The sequence below is a fragment of the Ylistrum balloti genome, unplaced genomic scaffold (genome assembly GCF_031769215.1).
Source record: "Ylistrum balloti isolate Yb309-2 unplaced genomic scaffold, AGI_CSIRO_Ybal_v1 Utg369696, whole genome shotgun sequence".
NCBI classification, from domain to species: domain Eukaryota; kingdom Metazoa; phylum Mollusca; class Bivalvia; order Pectinida; family Pectinidae; genus Ylistrum; species Ylistrum balloti.
The window spans coordinates 127,859-148,821 of record NW_026781929.1 but is presented as its reverse complement, the minus strand read 5'-3'; the positions used below and the strand labels follow the sequence as shown (position 1 = coordinate 148,821).

At 35.6% G+C, this 20,963-nt stretch overlaps 1 protein-coding gene across 1 annotated transcript; it reads right to left on the bottom strand.

The window, feature by feature from the left end:
* Positions 1–4,802: 4,802 nt before the first annotated feature.
* LOC132565135 (uncharacterized) lies at positions 4,803–20,686 on the bottom strand. The gene is made up of 13 exons (XM_060229745.1): positions 20,670–20,686; positions 18,879–18,980; positions 18,377–18,455; positions 17,107–17,157; positions 15,867–16,060; positions 11,545–11,592; positions 11,035–11,067; positions 8,183–8,227; positions 7,099–7,152; positions 6,647–6,697; positions 6,303–6,422; positions 5,553–5,672; positions 4,803–5,091 (listed from the first exon to the last, which is right to left on the bottom strand). Exons 1-13 carry the CDS (start codon positions 20,684–20,686, stop codon positions 4,803–4,805), a joined length of 1,203 nt encoding a protein of 400 aa, XP_060085728.1.
* Positions 20,687–20,963: the final 277 nt, after the last annotated feature.

Below are 20,963 nucleotides of genomic sequence, written 5' to 3'. Positions count from 1 at the left end.
GCCATAGGTCACATTGGACTTTAGCTTAAGTAACTTAAAAACAATAGTATATCCAGATATATTTCAGATATATATTTTTCGGCAAAGGCAACAAGTAGGGACACAATAAGTTTATTCTCCATCTGTTATGTCAATACTGAATACACCACCATAAAGTGTTTTAAAAATGCACTACACTATCCTACGTTATATCGATTGATTCATAATTCAATTCCTAACAAAATTCTCTGAATTATAATACCGATATTTTACGTATTAAACTGTAATATTGGTCATCTGTCTTAATTTATAAAGAAATGTGCTTTTCTTTTGAAATGACGATATTTTTCAATTTATATGTATGTTTGAATATAATTAATTTATAATAATAGTAATAATATTTCCAAAAGTCTACGATATAAAATGCTTCAAGGTAGCCTGTTGATGTTGATTTGATCTTATTAAAGTGGTTAATCAGATTTCTGTCCACCGAATGTATCATTTGTGTCTGATATCGTTTCTGATTTAATAGACTGATATGAAACAAAGCGAGCACCTGATGTGACGTAAGAAAAGTATCCTACGGACTAATGTAATTCATGATTCATTGAATTTATAAGGAAATGATGGAAATAACAAACTTATCAGCTCACATGTGTAAAACAAATGAAAACCATTTTAATCTTTAATAAGTAACAGTGTATCAGGATATATTTAGAATATTGAATTGGTAAAGGAAATTTCTATGTAAATGCCATTCGTGATATACCGATGACGCATGTTAACTATGAAATAAATGAATGACAGAAAACTGCAAATCTATATCAAAAACCAAAATATCTTTCCTATTCTTACCTTAGTTTATCTTGGTGGAACTGACGGCACAAATACGGAAGAATTACATGGCCACATATGTATCCTTTCCATTCGTAAAAGCCGTCATTGTTTCAGTCGGAGTAGGAATATATTTTATATGGACTGATCGTTGTAACAAAAATAGGTAAAAGTACATTGAACTAGTGGTTAGAGATTATGCATTAATACACGTCAGTGGACCGGTGATGGATGGAGACTGACAGAGATACACGTGTTGTGAAAATTTGCAATATGGTCACGTTCTGTGGTGTTTAATATCTTATTTACTCTTGTGTGGTATACCTTGACGTATCTCTTATTATCAAAATTGATGTTCTACTTTGAAGTAAGATTAATCAAAACGATGAAATTCAAAACTTTAAGTAAGGACTATGATCATTCTGGATTCTAATACTAGTAAAGACGCGTTTTATGTCATTAGACGTTGTACAATGTAGCGATTCAGATTTTCGCTTAATTCCGTTTAATGTATATGCAATGAACATTTAAGCAAGGTCCTTCCATGCAATGCAAAAGGACAATGTTCAGTAAGTGTCAAATTTGGCACAGCTTTCGATGTGGCTAATTCTATATCATATGAATCTTCTTATATATGATATTTGTAAAATTTCCAACAGCGGCAATGGATACTAACACATGTAAAACCGTATGATAAGCTGGTATTAGGGTGAAGCGGTAAAATTGTTAATTACAATGTTATAAATATCTTATAGAAATTGAAATCTTGAAACAAAGCAATTGAAAATCTACCGTCCATAGTTTGGATATATATCAAATAGTTTGTTCCTTCATGTGTCGTTTTTATAATCATTTATTTAACAGTTAACTCCATGAACGAATCTGCATTCCTCTTAAAATGAATATTAAGCACTGTATACAAAATTCATAACATGACAATATTCTGTAATTCTATCAAACACAATATATCTTTCAGTAGTTCGAATCCTGTTGAACAGTTTGATTGCCCAACTATTTCTTAAAAGGAATAGTTTACAATTATTACAATAAAAACTGTGATGTTAAAACATGTAAATATGGATTGGTGATTTTTGTATTTATATACTGTTTCATAACGTTTCTACGATTTGATACAAGTGTGGTCGATCATAATGGGGTAAACTTTACGTTATAAAAACAATAGTTGCAAGGAATATATATTGGTCTGCCAACAAGTAGCTTTTGTTAACTATTGAGGTCAACAAAAAGTGACTTTTAAAATTAAAAGCATGTCAGTCTGGAAAATTATATTTCAGTCCATAGTGTGAAAATTAAATACAAAGTTTTACTCTTCTGGATCACTGTCATCTACAAGGACCGGTGTGAGAGAAGCGTCTTTTAAGCAAAGTGCCCATTTCCTTACTCAATGTACTCATCTACTTATCGTGCAAAACCTAGGGAATCCAATACGGAAGACACATGCGCACATGCTCATATCACTCGGGCCTCAACGCGGCACTGAAAGTACCAAGACTTTAATACAACTTCATCATACTCTATCCAATACAGGTAGCTTCTGGAAGAAGTATGGCGAGAATGAGAAACGAAACAAACACACGGAGATACCAGTTGTTATGTTGGCTGTCGACGTCTTGAACGAAAATCTTTATATTCGGAGCAAGCCCTTGAATATCTAATAAACTGCCATTTTTTCATTTTTACACTGGAAGAAGGCATGTCACTTCCAAGAATGGGAAAGTCACAGTAGGAAAATCAACATCAAGCTTATTATACAGATTAGCGATAAAACTTTCCTTGTTGGTGTCCTTGTTGGAAAAGAAGTGACAGAGATAGAAGAGTCTCCTTAACGGTGAAAGGTAGACATGATGGACCGATCAATGAATTACTTGTAATTCAAATACAAAACATCGTTAATTCATCCAAACATGACCTTAAAAGAATCGGCAAAGGTCATTTTGACCTGCTTTGATAAAACTATCAGTAAAATCCAGCCTCAGATGAAAAAAATATATATCAATAGTCTGCTGGAAATCATTAACAAAAAATAACAATGCATAGAAAGTCACATTCTGATAGATGTATTATGATTTTATCTTTATTATGAACAGCGAAAAATAAGAAAGAAATAAGAAATTTCACTCCATGAACTAGTTTATTAAAGATATTTACAGGTTCATTCACTACATCATCATTTGCTGTACAATATGAACTACAGATAAAGTCTTGAAAGCGTACTTTTTTACTCCTGGCAATTCACAAAAAAGGATAGTTCCTCAATCATTCACCTGTTTTGCAGCTTACATGGAAGACGGGAAAATATCTGCACACTAGAATATCTATTCTTCAAGCATGCATCTTTACAAATACGTTGACCCAGGAACTATTGATTGCTGAAAAATTTAATTTACATTTGACCCTTTTAATTTGAGAATGGGTTAAGGTTAATCGGAACCAATATCAGTACCTTGTGATTTTTTGTTTTTAAAAGATTTAACAAGATTTTAACACATTTGACTCCTGTGATCTTGAAAGTAAGTCAACGTCATTTTTCCTTACAAACTTAGTAGCACCTTACAGACCCTATATCAGCAGTTTGGTTATTGTGAAGTCATTTGAATACCTTAAAATATTTGAAAACACCTCCTCGACCCACACAGTGGATTACGGACGGAAGGATGGACGAGCAGATGTGCTAAAAACCGGTAAGGATGCAATGTCCATGTGAAAATTCATCAATTCAATTAGTATTCATTGATATAATTCATCGCGCGATATTTTCATCTCCAACCTGCATTTCATAACTGATTTTCTATTGACGAGGACGTCCTCAGTATTTAACATGATCAATTCTACTTTGATTAACTAATTAGTATAGTCGGTGATACAAATACAGACATATATTTACAAATAAATTTTATCTCATTAGATTCCATATGATTCTTTCTTCACATTGCAAGTGGGTTAGAGTCTAAGTACAATTATTTAGTATCCATATGACTAGTGTACATTTCATATGTAGTATCTTTTAAAGTAAATAAATAGAAAGTGTATTTACATAAAAAAACCGTTCTTACTAAATATTTCAAAACTTAATTATGGCAAACATGATGGAAAATGATTCATAATTCTGTGGTACATGTGATGTAGCATCAAAAAGATTTCCATCAGATGAGTTTTTTTTAAAAAAGTTGGATTCAAATGACAAACTTCAGTACCTTGTTTGATTATATATTGGGCGCAAAGATATCAACAACATGATGACGAGTATGTAAAAAGTAGTGTACACCATACAGCAATCATAAAAGTAAACGCCAAACAAACAATGCCAATGGAATAACAACATTTCTGCTGGCTATTGTTTTATCTGATACTTTACATCGCTAAAGCAGAAGTTTTAAAAGGCATCTTTATACTCAAACTGATAATGTCCTTTAAACATTAAAAGTTTCTAATAAAATCAAAAACAAATCTTTGCGAAATGAAATGAGATATGATAGTATACTCATGTAGTGCGAAAAGCATTAAATGACACTTTCGTATCCTAAACCTTTATGAATTAAGCTTGTTAAAGAGTTTATGTGATATGGACGGAATGTGTTATAGTAATAACAACAATTCGGAATGATTTATAATTTGTATGATAATGTGATATGAATATCATTAATCTATGAAAATCGTAAATAAAGTAACTGTTGAAAATTTCTAACTAGCGTCTATCTAGTCTACATTTACGGCACAAACATTTGGTGTTCGGCCATCACATACGTGCTTTTTACATTTCCTTTTGTGCTATTTTAGTTGGTGGTGAACCAAACATTTGCACAGTAACGTGGTGTAATACTGATATTTCAACATTATTCTTAAATCGTAATATTTATCAGTACTGGAACTTTGCTATAAAAAAAATCAGTTCCTTGGATTTACTTTAAAAGAAAGAACCTGTCCTTCCACTTGTACCACGAGAATATAGCAGACTGCACTGTGATATCCTAGTTTGCACCTGTCCTTACAGGTGAGGTAGATGATGTTCTAGGAGAGGTATTTTGTAACTGAGGTTCATCTGAAACAAGCTTTTCCACGCAATCTTTAACGGCTTTTTTCGATCCGGGGTTATTCTGAAGGTATGCAAAATATGCTTTGCGCATACCCGATCTGTTTGATGGATGCACTTCCGATAATTTGTGTAGTTTCATTAAGTAGAAATCCTTCTTTGTTTTCTTGTAATCTTCGTCTACTCGTTTCGGAGAGTCTATATCATATTGTCGATGCATTTTCTCTCTATATAAAAAAAAACAGAATGCAAAATCATTTTCTTATATCAGTAAGATACTAAAGAATTATTTCATATTTCATTTAAGACGGGAGTTATCTCCTTTTTTACATAGCGTTTCCCATTACAGATTAAATCGTGACACTTCTTTGGTTATTCTTAACGGTTGAAATTTAATGTGTTTATTTTTCAATTTAATTCCATCAGTGTCAATATTCGATATTTTTAAATGCAGATTCAAGTCTATACTATGTTATGGAACCAACAAAATGACAGAGTTATGTCATTCTTACATTCATAAACATACAGGGCTACAGAAAGTGCTAATGAATAGGCTGACTGTATTAATGCTGTTTTATGTACAAATACAATTTCAGTGCACGAAAAACGTTATCAAACAAAAACAACAGTATAGTAATTCATTAAATAGTGAATTGCGAATATCATGCCACATTGCCAAACTTTTTACCTGAAACGGGGAACTCCACTATATGGAAATTCCTTTGTAGCATTATCGTTAACGACATCAAATTCCACTTTATGAATTTCCGGTAGAAGAATTCTCCCTCTCTCTGGAGAATAGCTCCCCCTGAAAGATATTAAATTTATAAATGATAAAATCTCCTATTATTGTTTGGTATTGACCTGGAATCATATCAACCAATGAAATAATAAAACAATACATTGTAACTTTATTGAACGTGGTGACTGGTGCCATGAAATAAGAATTAAACGTATGTTTTAAATAGCCCCTTTTGTCACATGCTCGGTGACTCAAGCTTAGTATTGTCATTGCTGAATGAATTTTACAAAAACGTAAATAAATAAATAAAATAAGACGATAAAAATAAATAAATGATATCATAATCCAGCACAAATCTTTATGACTGCAATCATTCTGTCCAACTCAGACTCATGTTAAGTTAGGTAATTGAAATGAAGTGAATGCTCAACTGCAGAAGGAGGGGTTTACTAAGTGAAAAGGTAAATTCGCCATGGATATTAGAACATATGATACATCCTAAGTGCATTCTCACCCGGTGCAATTCAAAGTATAATAGATGATTTCGCTGTTATTTATTGTTTACATGACAAGATGAATTCTTAAGTGGCTTCAATATGAAACCTTGCGGAGCATTCCTTAGATTTCCGGTTAGAATATGATTCACGTGTCATTTTCATTGTTTCGACAGGTGATTCTTGGGTTGGTCTGGCCTACCTTGATGTACTTGTCCTTGACGACTTCTGTCGATGCGCATGCCTGCTTTGATGTTGTGTGATGGACGTCCGAAGTGCAGCCTCGTTATAGGCCGTTCGGTATGGACTTCGCTCTCGTCTTCTGTCAATTAAAATGTATCATATCATCAGCCATTTTATGGTTTCTTGAATAATTATTATGCAATAGTCAAGTTAATATATTTTTTTTTTATTTTCAAAAGCAACAAATAAACCGGATATACATCAAGGAAAATGTTACATTAAACAGCTTACTCTGCATCATACTTGTATTATGAGATGCATATTTGATGAAACAATAATTTCAAAAATACCCAATTTGCTTACTTTGAATTAGCAGACAGATTTCTCGGAAGTTTCACCTTTGTCTCGGGATCTCTGAGAAGAAATCAAAGAGAGAGATGTGAAATCATTCGAGCGTGTCATAAACAACTTTTATTGTTACATTTAATGATCCGTAGTAACCCGATTTTAACACTAATCGTTAATGTAATGACACTGAAACATTTGATAAATAAATAATATCAAAAGAAACTACAGACGATGATAATCCTTTATTTTAAATTGCTATGTTTTTTGGGAAATGCACTTGTAAATCTGAGAGTTTCATTAATGGAATTGGTCATATGCACTGTAAGGAACAGTGTTGGAAGGGGCGGGCAAGCGGCAATGTCATGACAGGGTGAGGGTAGGAGTGGCGGGTTTGGATAAGGGGAAGGGCCGGATGTTTAAAGAGATAGGCTGTTAAGGTAAACATGTTATATGTATAATATACTTACTTCTTGCCCTCGTGCTGTACATTTGCCTCGTTTACATTTTCTTCTGTTAATTGACTACAACAAGGAGGTGTGACAATAAGACGGAAAACAGTGAACACAGTGCAAATTGTTAGAAATAATACAACAGGTTAGTAAAAAAGTTTCCTTGCGTATTTTGCTTTCCCTCAAAAACAAATATCCGGCTTTTTTTAAGCATCGCATTTATACTACAACTGTAAGATAAAGGATCAAAGTAACCGTCTAAGAACTGAACTGTCTTAAAGCATTTATGTGTGCTGTTGATGACAGAGCAGACAAACGACGTCATGAAGATCCTGATAAGAAATATTGAAATTAATTATTCATTTATCCGTCAAGCAATGTTACTTGCGATACATCGTCGAGTATTTTTTCGATATAACGGTTACCAAACACATGATGCCTTGATTTACATGTTTGTCTAATTACGATAGCTGAGAAACTGCCATGCATATGAATGCATAGGAAACTTTACCTGTTGGAATAATTACTCATTTAAAAAGAAAAGAAAAAAAAACATTTTGTTATATATTCACATCATATATTGCTCCTCGGAGTAACAACTATACTTGATATATCAAATATTACAGTAAAGACCAACACTCTATGTACTTGTGTAAGTCTTAAGGTTTTTTTAGACATACATAATAATGATATAAAGACGCTGACTCAAATGATCAACATTTTCTGCATATTCAGGCCTTCATACATTAGCCATCAGTATCATATATGTCCCTGGATGAAATACCGAAACAACAGTGAAGTCACCTTTACGTTATGGTGATATTAGATATTAATGGGAAACAAGGTGGTTACTTACGTCGAATGTGATTAAAACAAAAATATGGAAAATTGTCAGTAGCTCTGTATTGTTGTCGCGACTAGAAAATACCAGCACACTATATATAAATATATGTTCATCACAAACAAGGGGAATTAGGAGGTTTTGTATGGATTAAAGGCTTTTCCCATATTCGGTGTGAAAAATCACACAACGTCAATGTCAACCAGTTATACGATTGTGGCCGTCGGCAATGACCTTGATTTCAATGTTTACTTAACCAACCTGTATGACTGTGGTCGTCGGCTTTGACCTTGGTTTTCCTCGTCACTGTAAACAAAGAAAATATCTAATTCTCATTTATATCATAGCATATAATGACTTTAGATAAATATTTTAAAGAACATGATTAATGTAATTACGTACACATACTACAACAACGTCATGTTGAAGTCAGTATTGGTCTGGAGTTACAGGGTGAATTGATAACGATCGTAGGGGCCGATTGCGAAGCAAGTCTTAATATGAGTAGTGACATGGCGGACATAGCAACAAATAGGCTCGCTCACCAACGAAATATATACATTATTATACTAGTGTCGCTCCAAATGACTTTGCAATTATCATAATACATGCAAATAACAGGAAGTGAAACTAAGTACAGCGTCATCTTGAATCCGTCGCTAGGATGCGAGATCTCGCGAACCCTAGCAATGTATACAAGATGTCTGCTCACCTCAGTAAATCCCTGAGCCTACAGCCTGATCACCACGTGTATTCATCATGGTATGTGCGTTGTGACGTTACCGATGTGTGTAAACAATAATTAGTTTGTCTGTACTTGAAGGTGAAGCATTATGATTAAGATTGCCACAGAAATAATTTTTCTGGGGAAACCCTCGAGGTCCCGTCTACCACCGCTACCACGTAAGATAGGAATAAATAAAACAAAATCGCAGTTTTATATCTCATCCAAGAAAAAAACGTTATACATGAATTCTTAACCCCGGACTTCTAGTCTTGTCTTCTTCGAGCCTACGTCTTTCTTCAGAATGAATGTTGACAAACATGTCTGCGAGGAAGATGCGCTGCCTGTTCAATTTTTTAAAGCAAATCCAGACCAAGAGCAACGTGTATTTGTTTGTTTTCTTTTCTTGATAATTTACTCTTAAGAGTATTCTTAAAGACATAAAATGCCTCCATGACATTGTGTTTGTTTCGGTTTCTGGCTCCAGACAACTTTTACTCGTCAGTGCGGCAGTTTTCATGAATGGGCACGTATCTGAAGTCTTATGAACAAATGCAAAAGTCTCAGTGTCCTTCTGGTATGGCATGTAACATGCTAGCTATGTGTTTAACTTCTAAAAACATTAATACCTTCCTATAGCCTAGTTACTCGTAAGGCGATATCGTCCGTTACTGATTACTTTGCTTTATGTGAAATTCTGCACTGCAACGAGTTAATATTGTAGGGGAGATAACTCAATTTATTTATTTTACAAACATATTTATGACGAATTGACTGAGCATACTTTGGCTAATTTTATTGACCCTCGGATTATCACGGTGGAGAACCGGAATTGTTTGACCTCATAGCACTCGGCAAAATGTGCTTTCTAATATTCCACAAAAGTAACCCTTTTAAAAGAATTTCAAAAAGACGTGGAAACGCTACATGGACCCTAGAAACATGCTATGAAACGAAATACCTGACAAACCGCTTTCGTAAACAAGAACTCTCACTAACGGAGATAATGCACTGGACTACGGGAAATCAAATTATTTTATTTATTACAGAAAGTTAACCACGTGTCAAATACTTGTACTGATACGACAGTATACTAAATTTCTATTTGATAACGAGGAAAATAAGAGTTCAGATATGATAATGCGCTGACCCTATCAGGAAAACAGTCGCGTAGCAAACTTAGCAACGTTATCGGAATAATGACAATACAACAATGTATGATTTTTAACACTAAGGAAAAGCAGTTTCGGGGAGCAAATTAACATAGAACTCCTTGATGCGTTTTTTTTTATTTCGGGGAATGAACTGAAAGTACGTCACATTGTTTTGTTGCGTGTAGAACAATTACTAGAACCTAATTATTAGAATGTTCACGTCACGTGAAGATAGCAGCATCTCTGTATGGATTTGGTAACTGCTGTGAAAGATTGAACTGTCGCCTTCTCCGGACTCGTGATCATTGATGCTGTAGATGTTATAGCTACCGAAGAAGATGATGCACCGAAGGCTTAGTCAATGGTTATATATCAATTCGTTCATCCCCTGGTTTATAACAACTGCAATTACAGTTTTTTTTTTCGAAATTCATTATAAAACCGTGGATACATAATTTAAGGGAAACGAGGCTCTGGGTTTTAAGAAAATAATGCACATTTTGACTCTATATTTCATGCAACGAGAACAAAATTCAGAAGAGTCGAAATATTCATAAAACCTAGGACATAGTAAACATAGTGACGTCATTGAAATGACGTTATTGCATAGATGATTTTGTTACGACTGAACTAACGAATGGAAGGGCCTGGAATGAGAAATGAAAACAGACAAGAACATAGCGACATGGGTCAGGAGCTTACTGTAATAAATAGAACAAGCAGTTCTACTTCCATGTCAACATGTTAGTCAACATTTATAATTCAAAAGTTAGAGTTAACAAGTGGTAAGTGAACATTTCATATTGCTAGCTACGACGGAAAAAGTGTGTTAAATGTAAACTTAACATTCAAAATATATCAATCTTATCTGTTTCAACGAATCAACTGTTGGTGCATGGTAAAGAACCATTCCAATTTTGTTTAATTAATGTTTGGACATTTTCAATAATCAGTGTCAAGCCCTAACCAGCCTTTAAACAACCGGAGTCAGGCCGCAGGTTTAGGGGTTGCTAAGGTGAGTCGCCATTATGGATACGTCTCTAGGGCTGAACATATCACGTGATCTCGTTCCCAAACAACATATTCAACATGGCTGCCCTCCTAAACTTTCCTCTTTGATATGTATTCACCAGTTTGCGTGTTGGTTTCGTATACAAGAGGACGTAAGGATAGTGTCGTGTGCACGTATTTATTTCTGAACGGTTGTAAGATTTTTGCACCTTGATACAACTTACCCGTTTAGTGCGGGACGGCCACCATCTCTTCCTCTGTAAATTACACCAAGGGTTTAATACAATCTGTTCTACTGTTAAATGTCTAGCTATGTTAATATCTACCATTAATTTCTATATTGCAACCTTTTCCCGAATACTGTTTCCCATTTAAATGCTGCACATCATCTCTTCGAATACGTTCCCGTTTCTTCGTTATCATATCAAAATATTTGTTTGCAATAACGAAGTGAATATGCATGTTAATTATTAGAGACGAATTAATCCAACACCATAATACTTTGTTGCGGTTCCCAAATTAGTAGGTCCGAGCCCGTAAGCATTTATTAACCTTTTCTAGTCACTCGTATACCACTATCTACCACCCATCTTTTATCAAAACAACACGCTGACTAGTGTTATTTATTATCAAAGCATTCTTTAATGAAATGACGTAGTTCTGTTATATATTTATAGACTAACTACTGACTAATATCAAGTAATATTTATCACCTGTGGAAATATCAAAAATACCTTTCCGGAGACACCTTCGGCAATCTCAAATTCATGTTTTCCCAAATCCTAGAAAATATGTAATCACACACATTATGAATCCATCTAAAAAGTAAAACTATCATAAACGTCATTTTCATATAAAACAAGTATTAGCCGACACCAAGGCCAAATTGTTGAACGCCTTTTAGACTGAGCATGAACTGAAGTCGATGTCTTATATGTTGAAAAACTGAGCCTCTATTTAAAGAGATAAAAAAATGTATGTGAACTGAAAAAAATAAGAGATAAAACTCATTTATATAATTCAAGTGTTTTTGCAGAAGTCGAAGTAATTAAGTTTTATATGTAAACTTGGCACTCGTCAGACTGAAACGTATGCAATAATTTAGTTAAATAACTACAATTTTGTCATGCATACTTTTGTTGTGAAAATTGATGCAGAATCATGTTGGAGTATGCCTGAAACTTCCAGATTTATACTCAAGAGAAGCACCCTAAACAACCGGAAAACACTGGAATCGTTGACGCGAAATCCCGCATCATCATAACGACAACACAATTAAATGTACAGGACAAAAATATACATAATGTACTCCATTTCTGTCAAAAATTACAATCATTGGTAACAAAATATATCAAAAAGCAAAAGACTATGATATTCCGTTGAAGGATTTTTCCCAACTTCCGGTTTAAGATCAAAGGAGAACCAATGTGTAATTAACGTTTTGATACTTTTGTCATTGATCATACTACGATGGCTCGATTTTTTTATGTTCAAGAAGAAAACGTATTCCATTGATCAATACACATATCTCGTTATCGTCACAAATCGTACTGTCTGGTGGATATCGTCACAAATCTTACTGTCTGGTGGTATCGTCATAGTCTGGTGGATATCGTCACAAATCCTACAGTCTGGTGGATATCGTCACAAATCGCACAGTCTGGTGGATATCGTCACCAATGGTACAGTTTGGTGGATATCGTCACAGTCTTGTGGATATCGTCACAGTCTGGTGGATATCTTCACAAATCCTACAGTCTGGTGGATATCGTCACAGTCTGGTGGATATCGTCACAAATCCTACAGTCTGGTGGATATCGTCACAGTCTGGTGGATATCGTCACAAATCCTACAGTCTGGTGGATATCGTCACAAATCCTACAGTCTGGTTGATATCATAACAGTCTGGTGGATATCGTCACAGTCTGGGGGATATCGTCACAAATCGTACTCTTATATAAATATCGTCACAGTCTGGTGGATAACGTCACAAATCCTACAGTCTGGTGGATATCGTCACAGTCTGGTGGATATCGTCACAAATCCTACAGTCTGGTGGATATCGTCACAAATCCTACAGTCTGGTGGATATCGTCACAGTCTGGTGGATATCGTCACAAATCCTACAGTCTGGTGGATAACGTCACAAATCCTACAGTCTGGTGGATATCGTCACAGTCTGGTGGATATCGTCACAAATCCTACAGTCTGGTGGATATCGTCACAAATCATACAGTCTGGTGGATATCGTCACAGTCTGGTGGATATCGTCACAAATCCTACAGTCTGGTGGATATCGTCACAAATCCTACAGTCTGGTGGATATCGTCACAGTCTGGTGGATATCGTCACAGTCTGGTGGATATCGTCACAAATCCTACAGTCTGGTGGATATCGTCACAGTCTGGTGGATATCGTCACAAATCCTACAGTCTGGTGGATATCGTCACAAATCCTACAGTTTGGTGGATATCGTCACAGTCTGGTGGATATCGTCACAAATCCTACAGTCTGGTTGATATCATAACAGTCTGGTGGATATCGTCACAAATCGTACACTTATATAAATATCGTCACAGTCTGGTGGATATCGTCACAGATCCTACAGTCTGGTGGATATCGTCACAGTCTGGTGGATATCGTCACAGTCTGGTGGATATCGTCACAAATCCTACAGTCTGGTGGATATCGTCACAAATCCTACAGTCTGGTGGATATCGTCACAGTCTGGTGTCACAGTCTGGTGGATATCGTCACAGTCTGGTGGATATCGTCACAAATCCTACAGTCTGGTGGATATCGTCATAAATCCTACAGTCTGGTGGATATCGTCACAAATCCTACAGTCTGGTAGATATCGTCACAAATCCTACAGTCTGGTGGATATCGTCACAAATCCTACAGTCTGGTAGATATCGTCACAAATCCTACAGTCTGGTGGATAACGTCACAAATCCTACAGTCTGGTGGATATCGTCACAGTCTGGTGGATATCGTCACAAATCCTACAGTCTGGTGGATATCGTCACAGTCTGGTGGATATCGTCACAAATCCTACAGTCTGGTAGATATCGTCACAGTCTGGTGGATATCGTCACAAATCGTACACTTATATAAATATCGTCACAGTCTGGTGGATATCGTCACAAATCCTACAGTCTGGTGGATATCGTCACAGTCTGGTGGATATCGTCACAAATCCTACAGTCTGGTGGATATCGTCACAAATCCTACAGTCTGGTTGATATCATAACAGTCTGGTGGATATCGTCACAGTCTGGTGGATATCGTCACAAATCCTACAGTCTGGTGGATATCGTCACAAATCCTACAGTCTGGTTGATATCATAACAGTCTGGTGGATATCGTCACAGTCTGGTGGATATCGTCACAGTCTGGTGGATATCGTCACAGTCTGGTGGATATCGTCACAAATCCTACAGTCTGGTGGATATCGTCACAAATCCTACAGTCTGGTGGATATCGTCACAAATCCTACAGTCTGGTTGATATCATAACAGTCTGGTGGATATCGTCACAGTCTGGTGGATATCGTCACAGTCTGGTGGATATCGTCACAAATCCTACAGTCTGGTGGATATCGTCACAAATCCTACAGTCTGGTGGATATCGTCACAAATCCTACAGTCTGGTTGATATCATAACAGTCTGGTGGATATCGTCACAGTCTGGTGGATATCGTCACAAATCCTACAGTCTGGTGGATATCGTCACAAATCCTACAGTCTGGTTGATATCATAACAGTCTGGTGGATATCGTCACAGTCTGGTGGATATCGTCACAGTCTGGTGGATATCGTCACAAATCCTACAGTCTGGTGGATATCGTCACAAATCCTACAGTCTGGTGGATATCGTCACAAATCCTACAGTCTGGTTGATATCATAACAGTCTGGTTGATATCATAACAGTCTGGTGGATATCGTCACAGTCTGGGGGATATCGTCACAAATCGTACTCTTATATAAATATCGTCACAGTCTGGTGGATATCGTCACAAATCCTACAGTCTGGTGGATATCGTCACAGTCTGGTGGATATCGTCACAAATCCTACAGTCTGGTGGATATCGTCACAAATCCTACAGTCTGGTGGATATCGTCACCAATGGTACAGTTTGGTGGATATCGTCACAGTCTGGTGGATATCGTCACAGTCTGGTGGATATCGTCACAAATCGTACTCTTATATAAATATCGTCTGTGTTGGTACTATCAGATTTATATTAATATTACATCTTATACCTTCAGGTGGATGTTATCAAAAATTGTACTATCAAGTGGAAATCGTCATATAGCGTACTGTCAGGTTGATATCCTCAATTGTACTTTCTGGTGTATATCGTCCCTTACTATGCTCAAGTTAGTATTGTATCAATTCATACTGTTAGGTCATATCGTCACGTGGACTGTCCCTCTTTACTACTCAGCAACGACATTTTTAAAACGAGAATTTGCTAACTCTTTGCTTTTTGGCAGAATATTGTAGATTTCATGTGATTTGATTGACAAAATGGTGTTGGAAATCATAAATTCACACCAAACAAAAAACCGTCACATTAGGAATGGTTAAAACTGGATTCCAAATAAAGTATCACTGCCATTCAACACAATATCCTAACCATTCTGAAATATTTGTTAAGATTTCAAAAAAATATCCAGCACCAAAATACACCACTTTCAACACTTTTCACTTAAACTTCAATTGTAAACTTGAAGCAAAAATCTAAACCGAAATTTATCATATAATTATAGTAGTCATGTATCATTTTTCATATTTACTCATAATCTATGAAGCATTCTTCTCTATTTTTATTTCAATATATCTTTTTTCCATTCAATTTATTCTTATCAAAAATAAAATTGCATCAATCAAATTTTGATTTCTGATCATCAACTACTTATGGAACAGTTCCGAAATGTCAACTCATTCAACGAATAAGTAATTATTCTATAAACGCTTACGCCGTTACTACCTTATGCAGAAGAAAAGGACAGAAATTTTGAAATTAATCCCGACTAACTAATAACTGACCTCTGTCTATCGGCCGAATCATTAGTAGGTGGTCTGCTCCCCCGCTGGCTTGACCGGAAGTTAGAATTCTTTGTGGACGGACGACTGTCACGTAGTTTGGGCAGAATTTCCTTGGCCATGTTGAAATCCTCTAAAGGATCCACCAGCCTGAGCGTAGTTTTCCTTGTCGAAACATCAATTAGAGAGTCGTCAAACTACAAAAAAGAGTGAAGGATTGGGAGTCTGTGGTGAAACTTTGAAATATGTGGATATAGATGACGTTGTAACTTTAGATGTCGTCAAACAAGGATAGGGAATAAAATAGTCGTTAAAATGAGGGGTAGCACACTTAAATACATCTAATGCATGGGTCAATAACGGTATCACGTAAGGGGAGGGAAAGGTTTAACTATTAAACTAAGAGAAGGGAATTATATATTGGGTACATTTGCACAGAAGAAGGAAACTCAGATGTTAAACCGGGATACGTAAGGGTAACATTTTCGTAATATTAAATCGAGATCATGGGCTAGTTCAGTCGTTATATCAACGTAGTCTTGAAGGAGGAATGATTTAATCGAATGAAACAGCAAATAAGAAGCATCTCCAAAAACCAGATAGGTTAAAAATGACGGAGTTAACTGTAACATGCGAGGATGAAACTTGACTCTCAATAAACATGTGGTAATTAGGATTGCATGCATCAGTTTTCATGTCATTGGGTTGATTATAAAGAAATTTGTAGAATGTTTTAATGGTTTGAAGGCTGTGTTATTTTATCAGTGACTAAAACAGCGGTCGAGTTTAAATGATACCGTAACTCCATTCTATGACAATATTCTATGTTTGGCTTGTGTATTGTTAAGTTGGTTCTAAATGACGCAATGCATTTATAGTTGATGATGTAAAGTTGTTATGCTATCACCATGTCTCGGCAAATCTCGTCTAAGGTTGGATATCCCCGCTTGATGCCAAGCCTTTAAGGAGTATGAAAGGTTCAATTTTGAAAAGATTGTCATAAAAAATGTTCATTTTTGCGAAATTAAAGAAAGCATTCGTTTTAGATCGTCAATGATCAACATTGAACTGCATCAGACACTTCCATTCTGAGGTACGAAAATAGGAGCTAAATGAATTAAGAACAAAAAGTTAACAATCTTCCTTTGTAATCGCTGCTTATTGTGATTTCGCATTTTCAGATGATTATCATACCGCTTATGAATGCCATACCAAACCAGTCATTGATATACAGTGTACTTACGTCTTTGTCTACCCAGCTGTAGGGGACCTGAGGCTGCATATCTTCTTTTGGCTGGAAGGAATATGACAAAGTCAAAATAATCTGCTAAAGCTAGACATTGACATTTCTGTGTCAGGAAGTCGAAATATACGACGTTTAGAACAAATGAGATAATGTTTGAGCGGACTCCTTTCCCTATAACTGTATTACCAGAGAAGGATGGAACGATATTTACGTAAATCCTGACTGAATTAAGTATCAAAATAGTCAATGCTGATATTAGATAATTGGTTACGAGCACGGCATTTGAGGCAGATGTGACATCAAGAACTATAACACTTCAGGTTGTTTTCAGTATTTCACATTTTTTGTCTATGACATTGAAACCATTGAGCAATTTATCTTTCATTAAGACACTTTACTCACTATAACGCTTTTTTATGATTCATGGTTTAATGAATCTTATCAACGAGTCAAAATTTCATCACATACCTTAGCAACGAGTCAACATTTCATCATATATCTTAGCAACGAGTCACCATTTCATCATATATCTTAGCAACGAGTCAACATTTCATCATATATCTTAGCAACGAGTTACCATTTCATCATATATCTTAGCAACGAGTCACCATTTCATCATATATCTTAGCAACGAGTCAACATTTCATCATATATCTTAGCAACGAGTCAACATTTCATCATATATCTTAGCAACGAATCAACATTTCATCATATATCTTAGCAACGAGTCACCCTTTCATCATATATCTTAGCAACGAGTCACCATTTCATCATATATCTTAGCAACGAGTCACCATTTCATCATATATCTTAGCAATGAGTCAACATTTCATCATATATCTTAGCAACGAGTTACCATTTCATCATATATCTTAGCAACGAGTTACCATTTCATCCTATATCTTAGCAACGAGTCACCATTTCATCATATATCTTAGCAACGAGTCACCATTTCATCATATATCTTAGCAATGAGTCAACATTTCATCATATATCTTAGCAACGAGTTACCATTTCATCATATATCTTAGCAACGAGTTACCATTTCATCCTATACTTAACCTATCTTTTATTTTATCATCATTTTATCAAAGACTCTTAATTTCTCCGTACACTTCATCTTACCAACGAGTCAATATTCCATCCCATACTATATTTAACCAACTAGTTAAGATAGCATCACTGAGTACATTTTATCAAAGAATCAAACTTACATCTTAGAGATCAACAAATCAGTTGGTCAAGATTTCACTCATCAAATACTTACGCAGTTGATAACATACTCTGGTACGGACGTGTCATAGTAGCCTTCCAAGCTATTCCATATAAACGGCTTATAACCTTCTCTGTAAAAAAATGTAACGAAAACAATAATTTCTGTTCGAATAGTGAGTTACATGCAAATTATTTCTATTTTTTGTTAATATACTTTCTCGTTCATGATTGGAGTAGATAACGAAAACCTAAAGCCTTAATCAATATGATAGTCTTATACCAATTTTGATTATTGCTTTATGGGTAATTATTCATAAGCGTAATGCATTTGATGATTACGTCATGATTTGAAGTTATGTGACTGTATCATATTTCTAGATCATAAAGAGAAAATTATATTCTTCATACAAAGTATGAATATATATTTTGCTTTTTATACATTTATGTATTGTAGAAATGGGAAAACACTCTTTGTATTTTTTTTCCGTCGCCGAAGGCCTCATAACATTTTGACCAGCTTATCCGTACATTGTACATTGAATTGTGTTACTGACTTTGGTGGCGCTTTAGGAATCTTCACGCGCTCTCTATCTATCCCATCCTTCACCCGTTTGAGCTGTACTTTATATGTGTCCCGCAGGGGCATCCTGACGAACCTAGAATGCAAAGCAAATAATGAAAATAACTTCTGTTATCTCCCTTTCATCACACCGTAAATATGACAGTTTTAACTTATTTAGCACGAATGACATTTGAGGTTTTGCCATGCCGCAGCGACCGTCACAGATTCGTGGCTATCCGTCACTATGTTATTAGTCTGTAATGCCTGAATGACGTTCTAACTAATTGTGTCCGAATCACTTATAGTAGAAGGTTTCAGGTTTTGTATGAACCCGTAAAATCCGTCACCTTCTGGTGAAATAAAGGAATTTTGATAAAATATTTATAAAGTATCGGAAGGTGAAACGGTTTAATTTGTTTTGTAAAGAACAGGTCAGGGGCTAGAGCGGAGAAACTTGATAAGAGAATTGGACGTAAATATATTTTTTCTGTTTATAACAACATTCGGCCGAAACTATCCGTTAGTACAGAGGACTCATCTTTTTATAAACGGAGGATCTAGCTTCTCTGACCAAGCGGAGAGTGGAGGGCCAAATAATAGGAATAAAGATTAATATATCTTCCTTCCCTTCGGATGGATAGAATTTGATATGATTTGGTTTAGAGCATCCTCGGATCAAAGGGAATCAAGCATTTATCAACTCCATGGTAGTGGAGAGACGAAGAGACTGATGAGAGGATGGAATTCTATAGTTCGGTCAAAAGGTACAATGAAGTGTCCGTGTGCTATGGAGAATCAGAAAAGTGCACATAGAGAGTCTTGACGTCTTGACGTCTTGACCCACCCTACCATAGACGTTGGAACACGACAGCAGGGAAAGATCTTTCTTTCATATTTAAACGTAATCAAACAGAACCTTATTGTATTTTGAAAGATATTGCGTCATTGATTCGCTAAAAAATTGGAACTTTCCGACACGTAATCGCATTGACAGGACATAATTAGCTGCTATAACCGACATAACACATACAGAAGTCATTAGACTTTCTTTGCTGTCTTTCTTTACTGACATAAAACACACAAAGAAGTAAATGATACCACATGCATTTGATACACAACACACACAGAAGCTAAGTAAACCACTGATAATACTGTAACAGAGGTCATTTTTCATCTCAATGCCTCCGTTAGGAATCGAACCCGGGACCCCTGGCTAACTAGTCTCACGCTCGAGGTAGAGAAGTTCTCTCTAGCCGAGTTGTATATTGCGGCTAGTATTTTACCAGGGTTACAATACGATAAAACACGAGGACACTTAAACATGTCGTAATAAGCAGTTTTTGCCAAAGGTAATTAAAGATGAGTGAGAGATTCAAAATCACATGTTTGATAAAATACATAAACACACAACAGAAATTTCCTCTGGGTTCTGGCGCTTACATTTGATATTGATGTTTCTCAAATACTTGCACATATCAACCCTGTATATATACACAAGTTTTTCATTACACATTCCTACTGTTTAAGTTTGAATGTTATGGTAATATTCATTCTGTATAGAAGGTGAAAAGTTGTTATACCTTGTGACGAGATTGACAATATATGTTTAAATCAGAGATATCATTACAGATGTGATAAATTTCATAAATACAAAGCTGGCGGATAGCATTATGTAATGAAATAAGCGCGTAAAGTTACCATAGCAACATTACACACATGGAGACCCCCTATTACAAAACTGTAATACTCAATCTTCAATGCTTTAAATAAAGGCTATACTTACTGTTTTCGGTTATACATAATGCCAGTCTTTGTGTTAACATTTATAAACACGATCGCTGTCTCTTTAAAGTACAAGATTTCAATTCAAAACCATGGCGTCATTAAGGAACAATCCATTTTCAGTTGTTTTCGTGCTTAAATCCATGGAAATGATTTTAGCTATTGTCACAATATACGACTCCATATAAAACACATTTTAAACTTAAGGTCATAACTGAACTGTTATACTGACCACCCCTATAATCCATGACCTGAACGAGGCTCCAGTAGAGTTAGAATGTTAATTTTAATTCAA